The 8,368-nt window shown below is 38.4% G+C and overlaps 1 protein-coding gene and 1 long non-coding RNA gene across 7 annotated transcripts in view; one reads left to right on the forward strand and one right to left on the reverse strand.

Annotated features, from left to right (window-relative positions):
* Nucleotides 1-1,248: 1,248 nt before the first annotated feature.
* The window catches only part of Zmat4 (zinc finger matrin-type 4), a 137,977-nt gene continuing 130,857 nt past the window's right edge, over nt 1,249-8,368 (reverse strand). For 2 of the 4 annotated variants that reach the window (XR_007343775.1, XM_048792870.1), the window contains one exon: nt 1,249-2,027. Coding sequence is in view for 1 of the 4 variants with exons in the window: in XM_048792870.1 (XP_048648827.1) it covers nt 2,023-2,027 (5 nt within the window). In the remaining 3 variants the exon portion in view is untranslated. Of the gene's footprint in view, nt 2,028-3,040; nt 3,132-8,368 lie in introns of those variants that run through there. The other 2 variants (XR_007343774.1, XR_007343776.1) reach the window with 2 other exon arrangements.
* Nucleotides 1,354-8,368, forward strand: part of LOC125613269 — a 39,399-nt gene continuing 32,384 nt past the window's right edge. For 2 of the 3 annotated variants that reach the window (XR_007343779.1, XR_007343777.1), the window contains exons 1-2: nt 1,354-1,492; nt 2,555-2,669. This is a non-coding gene — a long non-coding RNA (uncharacterized LOC125613269). The remainder of the gene's footprint in view (nt 1,493-2,554; nt 2,670-8,368) is intronic. The other variant, XR_007343778.1, reaches the window with a different exon arrangement.

Consider the following 8,368-nt stretch of genomic DNA (forward strand, 5'->3'; position numbering starts at 1 on the left):
GGTAGCTTCCCAAGTAGAGATGTTTCTATTCAAGAGTTCCCAAAATATAAACAACACTTATGTGCCCTTCCAGCATAAAGCTGAATATACATGGTACACTGGAAAGATAATTTTCCTCATCTGCATGAGAAAAAAAGAAAGAAAGAAACTAGGGAACAATCAAACAGACAAAACTTCTGGCAGGGTAGTCACTTTCACTTGGCAGGTTGCCAAAGAACAATGGTATTTAGATGAGCAACTCTGAAAGAATCTGATTATTATAGCTGAAAGCTTATCTATAAAGAGTTTGGCATAGCTTTTCTGTAAAGCAAAAGAAATCTCTGTTCATAGGCTTTTCTATATTAGGTTATTAAAAAAATAAACACACTTCAGGGCATGAGCTCAGTCACTAAACACAAACAGAAACAAAGATTTTTTTTTTTTTAAACTCAGACAATGCTTATTTTACAGCAGAATTGACAAATAAAGCTTTATTTTACACATTCAAAAAAAGCCATCACCAGAGGTTTATACTCTGTTTTGTGTGCTTCTTTCCAAAACAGCAAAATAGATATCCTCCCATCAAACCCTCCTTCCTTCCCTCAGGGCCACATGTGGCTGGTGTGGCTGTTTCTCTTCTGCAGACACAGAAACTGGCAGCCCTGGTCCCTCCTGAGTGAACCCTCCTCAAGGGAAGAGTGCCAAATTCCAAACACAGGAAAACAGGCACATTAATAACAACACTGTGCATTTCTGTGTCATTTCATTTATTGCTCACTGAGTTATAACCACCTTGGCTCTCCGCAGAAAACAAAGGATGCCCACCTGGAGATCAACCACCTGTGGGTCACAAGGTGCAAAGGGCAGCCCCGGCCAGATTCCAGCTGGAGCCTGATAGCATCCTGAATAGAAACTCAAATGTCCTGGCTTGTAGCCAGCCTGCAAGACACCACTTCTGGTCACCATGGGGAATGAAACCTGGAAAAAGAACTTTATGATTTGTACTCAGAGATGTTCCCCATCATAGAGGGATGATTTTTCCAGTCATTCTATCCAGTGGTGTTCTTCCCAAAGTGATGGACTCTTGGCTCAGCAACAGGACTTCGATGAGAAACAGAAGAAATACGGGACCTTGCCCTACCCAAGGCTGCTGTTTCTTTAGGATTTCTTCACTTCATTTCAAATCATCAGTACCCCAAATTAATACCCACCATTCAGGCCAGCTTCATAAAAAATGCAAATTTCCATCTCATTCTGGGGTATATGTCATTTTGGATGCCTTCAGTAAAAGATTTTACCAAGGTCAACTGCTGTGAAGTCATTTTTGCCTAAGAGGATCATCATGCAAGCAAACTAATTCTTTTCCTAAGCTACTATTTGGCAGCTTGCAGAAGACTTGGCTTCACCTTGAGAAACCGTCCTTGGTGTGATCAGAAGAAAAGGATAAAGATTCTTCCTTTATTCATCCTCCTTGCTCTCATTCAGATGGCAAGCCTGGCTCACATATTTGAAGGTGAAGGACTGGTATTTGTCCATTATATATCTTCTACTAATAATGATTTGTTCAGATTTGTGCATGTTGCCACCGATTATGTTCAACATGATGACAAAAGAATGTTTATTTCTGGATAGAAGTGATTTACATCACAATCATCAAGGATTTCATAGAATATTTATACTCTGAGGAAATCTAGAATTGAAAATTAAACTTTTTCACTCTTTGTAAGTTTGAATAATGCTCCAACTGTTTGCTATAGGATTATAATTTAGAACATGTGCTAAATGTGTTATCAGGAAAGAATTATTTTAAAAAATCAAGCCAAATATCATGACTTACCACGAAACTTAAAAAAAAAAGGAAAGAAAGAAAGCTCATTCACTTTCCAAAATCAAGATTAGTCATATGTTAATCTGTGAATCCTCATAAGAAATGTTCATTGTTCAAGAAGGGATCCTCCTCTAATGGTTGATAATCGATTCTCCACAGCAGAGAAATGCTGGCTTTTTAAAAATATCTTGATTGATGTTTTCACTACTTATTCTTCAGGCTATAAGACAGAAAGGAACACAGTCTTACCTTCTTTCATATTACATATTCCAATGTCCCTCTCTTCTCTCTGCCTGCCTCCACTCACCTCCACCTCCACATTATTTCAACCATCAAATTTCGATAAAGCTGAATTTATACAGTGAATCTTTTAGGTGTTAAATAACCTTGTGTGTATAATAACTCAATTACCAATGCTATCTCCATGTATGTAGAAGAAAATTTATACCTCTACATGGCCGGTCCAGACACTAAATTCATTCCAAATGTTCCAAACACAAAAATAATAAATTTATTTTTACTTATGGCATGCTGCATATATCCATCTTTAATTTTCAGATATAACAATGTAACAAATTGTTCAGAGCAGAGAACAATGTTGTTAACACTTATATTTCAAAGTAACATTGGCTTCCTTCTCCATTCATTCAGAATTTTCTGTTAATAGGGAAAAAATGTTTCTGGCTTTTTTCTCAAAAAAGTATTGATTTTAAAGGATTTTAATTACTTTTCTTTCTTTCTGTTTAGAAGATGCTACCATTTATTACATACCTACTATGTGTCAGTCATTTCATATTTATTCTACATCATGACTTAATCCCCACAACTCCTTTAAGCTGAGTGCCACTTCCTCGTTTTGAAGGTGAGAAGACTAAGGCTTAAATTAGCTAACTCAATAGCATATAATCATACAGCTGTTAGAGACAGAATCTGAATCCTGAAAAATAAAATCAAAATTAGGGGGCAACAGAGCTTTGTTTGACATTAAAGTACAGGGGATTTTGCTCATGGTATTGATGTGTTCTGACTGAAACAAGGCTGTCAAAATAGTGTCTTCTAGTAGCTGACTATGGCCTTAAGGCCATATTTTAGGGAAGAGTGTGGTGCAAGTGCTGGAGTGGGTTAGAACCCTTTTGTAGACTTTTGTGTCCCTCATCACTAAGATCCAATGCCTTAATAGAAATCTGATAACTCAAAGTTCAAAAGCTACAAAGGAAAAGTCTATTGACTCACCTAGAAACATACAGAATATCTTGAAATCTCATTTTCCAAGAAAAGTGCTGTCATAGAATATTCTAGGATCTGAATAAGAATTTGAATGTTGTTGGTAGAATGCAGACCAAAAGAAAATGAAGACTATAAGCATTTAAAAAAATAGCTTTGAAATTTTGCCTAGATTGATCCAGGTAAGCACAGCCATTTTGTACTAGTTTCTATAAAGAGAAAAATTCTGTTTTAAAAATCTCACATTCAGTTTCCACCACCATCCGGTCATGACCTAAGGAAATTCTACAGTCATTCTCATCTTCATGAATTAATGTGACATAAAGATTGGAAGTTCACACTGAGCAAACAAGTATAATTTCATTTTTATAAACTGCAAAGATGAACACTTCTCAAATTAAAATGAGTTTGAAGCATAGCACCTCTGTGTCATAGTAAAAAGACCAAACGAATCCTCAGCTGAGCTGTCTTCAGTCATGATTACATCATTAGATGAGACTAGATGAGAGGTTTTTTTTTTTCAACTTATAGTAAAAGTGGTATATTAAGAACTTAATCCCATAATGAGTGAAAATATCATTGGTTTCCTTTTTATAGTCAGCATAATTATTTGGATCCTTTCTGAACACATAGAATTAATGACAAATTAAAATGCCTTTCAATTCCATATAGCTTTTATAATCATTCATGCATTACTGTTATCATTGCTGGAATGGATCCTTCAGATTTTAGTCAGCATTCCATTTGAAACAAAAGAACATGGGAAATTTTATAGCTATTAATAAATATGCAGCCATCCAATCTAAGAGGAAAATTCTTTTTCATCTGAGAGATAAACTGCATAATTCATGTATTCTCAGAAATTTCTTTAAATAGAAAATTGAATAAAAGCATGAGAAAAAATGTGTTATATTGTTTCTATTTGCAGTGAGGGACAATCTTTGTTCTCTAAGTCTTAAATCTGATTTGATTGGCAGGAACAATTTCAGCTGCATCCTATATACTCCAGTCACATAGTCCATCCGCCAAATTTTCTATATAACAATAAACATTATGCCCACGTGACCTCTGTTTCATTTTTGCATCTTTACCAAAAAAAAAAAAGTAACTAGATGTTAAGAGAGACTTTATTAGTATCATGGAATGTAATTAGAAAAAAATTAGAGCCATTAAGAATGGATACTGACATTCCACCAAAAGAGAAGTTTCCATGTCAGGTGATTGTGGAGCTGCATCTAATTTCTGTGAACTCCAGACCCCACTGGAGCTCTAGCCCTACAGGGATGTGATGGCCTGCAGGACAGGTCAGATGAGAATCACACCTGCAGAACCAGTTAAGTACCAAAAACTCCTCTTCTTTCCACTATCCTCTCTTTTGTACATCCTGACTTACAATGACCTAGAAGAGGGGTGATGCTCTGAGCTGGGTATCAGACAGAAGTCTTTATGCAGACAGGTTAAACTACTGAAAGTGGTCTCACCCTCAAAAATGCCAAGAAATATATACAATCTTCCTGAGATATTATCAAGGTGAAGAAGTACAGAAAAAGAGGTTTGACCACCATGTGTTCGCAGGGAGTAGCTAGAGAGAAGTTTAATGATTTATTTGTCACACACTAAATTGAAATTGTCCAATAAATCAATTAAAAAATAAAGCAGAGCACTCTCAGTTATTAGAAAGTCTAGCTTCTGATAGCCAGATAGTAAGTTCACAGTCACAAACAAACCAAAAACCACCATGTCTATGGCTCAAATGAAATGATAAGGATAAATTTGTTAGATGCAGAGGAGTCACAGACATTTTCCACAACCATGTTGCTGAACAGTCATGACTTTGACATTATTCAACCTGTCACTTGAAAGTGAATGACACTACAGAGCAATAGTAACAAAAACAGCATGGTACTGGTACCAAAACAGGCAGGTGGATCAATGGTACAGAATAGAGGACACAGAGACCAATCCACAAAATTACAACTTTCTTATATTTGATAAAGGCGCTAAAAGCATGCAATGGAGAAAGGATAGCATCTTCAACAAACGGTGCTGGGAAAACTGGAAATCCATATGCAACAAAATGAAGCTGAACCCCTTTCTTTCGCCATGCACAAAAGTAAATTCAAAATGGATCAAGGACCTAGATATCAAATCAGAGACTCTGCACCTGATAGAAGAAAAAGTTGGCTTCAANCCTTTAATCAAATAGACAGCCCTTCATTTATGTGTTTGAGAGCTTCACATTACTCTTACACAGTTCTATTTGTCCCTCAGCACAATAAGAGGCTACATTTTTTTTCTGTGTACATAAATTCAAATACCAATTATGTGATTAGCAAATAGGTTTCTAATTAGAACTTAACGCTTGTGACAAACACAGCTTTCTCCTTAACCTGTGAGGATGTTTCTGTACTGTATTTTTATCTCCTGAAATACACTGAAAAAGACCTGTTTGTGCTCACAAAAATAGGCCCATCGTTTGTTGTTGAGAGCTGACAGAAGAGACTGTCAGCTGGCCTTTCACCCACCGTCCCTCGGGGCTGCTGTCTCTGTTTCACTAAGTCCCTAAGGGAATCCTTTGTCAGATCTTTGCTCATGGGCAGCTTGATGCCCAGAGGCAGCCCTATGGTCCCCATATAATCCCCACCTTTCAGCTAACCTGCCCCCTCTGCTAATAACAGACTGGAACAGAAATCTGCCATTGATCCCATCTTGGGCAGTTGTTGGTAAGAGTTCCTCTAAAGTCCCAGGGGCAAAAACTCCTTGAAACACATGGATAAATCCAAAAGAAAGTTTGAGCATCATCATTTGGCACAGCCTTTTTTAAGGAACTGGTCCCTAGTCTTTGTGGGAATTGCTTTGTCTCTGCGGCTCTCCCTCCTGAAGATGTCAATGAGGTCATGTTCTCCATTCTGTTTTCTGGCTTCCAACTCTGCATCGTCCCTGTGTCTGTGTCCTCTCTTGGCTCTCAACCTTGCTCAGCACCTGCTCAGTCTGAGGCCAGCACTTTGCAGCCATCCAATCCCTGCTGCCTGCTCCAGATTCACACAGTCTGGGTCCCTTTCTGTTGCCCTTCCTCAGATACTAACTGAAGTGCTGTTAAGCCCAAGAGAGCTCACCAATTATTCTGACCAACTCTCAATGTGTGTTTTACTTAGATGGCCAGATTCTAGTCCCTCTCTTCCTAGCCTCCAACTGGCATCTTTTAACTTGCCACTTGGTCTTTTTCATATATCTATGTCCAGACCATGTCCAACTGGATAAAGACACTTTTCTGAATCAAACCTGACTTTGCAAGTTCATTTAAAAATTGCTCAGTGGCTCTTCATTCAATTCTTTCTGTGCTGAGCCCTTGCCATTTGGTCAGTCTCCTTCATGGCTACCCAGACAGAGCTGCTGCCATGTCCCTGCTGATATATGATATTGAGGTTCATGGGTTTCTCACCTGGAAAGTACCCAAGATTTGGCAAATCTCATCATCCCAAGTTTGCTTGATAGGTTTCCATTGCAGACCAGCTAAGGCCAGTAGCTAACAGTTTCTCTCCATATATCCTTTTCTAAAAGGCCCTGTTCTGAAAAATGGTATCCACTTGAGAAAGTTAGAATCCACTGAATTGAGTTATCACTCTCAAAAAGGGTGGAGCTCAATCTGATGATTTTTCATCAGACTCATTTGGAGAATAGGTAGGAAGATGGAGTAGATCTTATAGATTATCTCACATCATTCCTACACATTATAGACAGGAAAAGTGAGGTTCAGAGAAAGCCTTTTCCAGAGCCTCAGAGCTAGTGGCATACCTAAAACTAGAACTCTGGTGTCTGAGCTCTTTATACACATTGGAGGATCATGCATACTGCCTGATCCCAGACTGGGTAACATGAGAAATTTTAGTCTTTAACTTATCATCTTTAGGTTAGTATCAAGTTGTTAAAAAAAATTCTAAAAACTCATACTTTTCCCTCTTTCTAAAGCCCTGAATTCTACTTTTTCATTCCTCTCTTCTCCTACACTTTCCCCCAACTATGGAGAGCAACTGTATAACCAAAGCAGTTTTGCAGAATCCAGTCCTCTCCTCCTTTCCTACTCTCTCTTGCCCAGGAAATAGAACTAATATAGTGCCTTAATATTCCTAAGGAACATTATTATCGTTTGATATGCCAACGTGATAATTGGCAGTTTGCCAATCTTGTCATTTTAGAAGCAAATTGGCTTAAGTAATCTCCTAAAACATCCTCTTCCAAGGGACTTTTTTTTCCCCATGGAGAAGACAATATCTGTCATGTCCAACTGTGAAGAACACAGGAAATAATTCCCCTACTAAGTGATACAAAGAATTTTTTTAAAAAAGCTTTTGCAGGCCTTCTTTTTAAATAAAGCTGTTTTTTAACATAAAAATTCGATGCACGCTCACAGGATTTCAGTGTTGTCAAATATTCAATTTAAACTCTCCTCGTTATTTACATTCTCCATCCTAACAACCATTATTACACAAGAGAGTTTTTTTTTCCCTGCAGTGAGCATTCATCCGACGTGGGGTTGGTGTTATTACCCAGGCAATTCTTTTCTGCAGTATGCCGTGTTCCAAAGCCTTATCTCCATTGTTCCCTTTGTGCTATCCAGCACCAAGTGGGCGTCCTCCACCATAGCAGACAGTGATTTCAAGTCTCTCAGTAGTGAGTCTGATTCGAATTGATCGATTGGAGGGAGCACAAACCATGCAGGGTCTCTGCCCCGACAAATAAAAGGCTGATGTTCTCTTTGCCCGACTCTCACCTTCAGCTTCTGATGTCAGAACTGGCTACCCCAGCCTCTTCTGTTTCTCAAAAAGACACTTTCAGGCATGCCTGCAAGCAGACTAAACAATGCTGCCTCATTTCTTCTGTGAGGACTCTGGCAGGTGCTATTTCTTTCTGGCTCCAGGGCTAGTAGGTAGAAACAGAGCATTCTCTTTGGGCTTCACACGCTGGAGGCAGAAGGTAATGGAATGAGTCTTGTTAAGGATTGATGACAGATACACATCTGTGTTTTTGATGACACCTAGACTGCAGAATACAATCTATCACCATAGCTGAGATGAGAGCTTCCCTTCTGCTGCCCTTGAGCACACATTGATTTGATTTCAGATTTGAGGTTCTTTGTTTTCATGGTTTAGCATATTTGGTAATAAAATTAAGTTGCCTTTGTCAAGTCAGCTTAAACCAGGGACCTATTGGACAATTGCAGAGTCACAAAAATGAAGAGTGAATGAGTCAAGGACTATATGAGAGGTGAGTGGAAATGGTACCAAAAGAACATCACCCCATTGCAGCTGAGGAGGTGGGGTAATAGAAACTCCCTGG

Source organism: Marmota marmota, unplaced genomic scaffold, assembly GCF_001458135.2.
Source record: "Marmota marmota marmota unplaced genomic scaffold, marMar, whole genome shotgun sequence".
NCBI classification, from domain to species: Eukaryota; Metazoa; Chordata; class Mammalia; order Rodentia; family Sciuridae; genus Marmota; species Marmota marmota.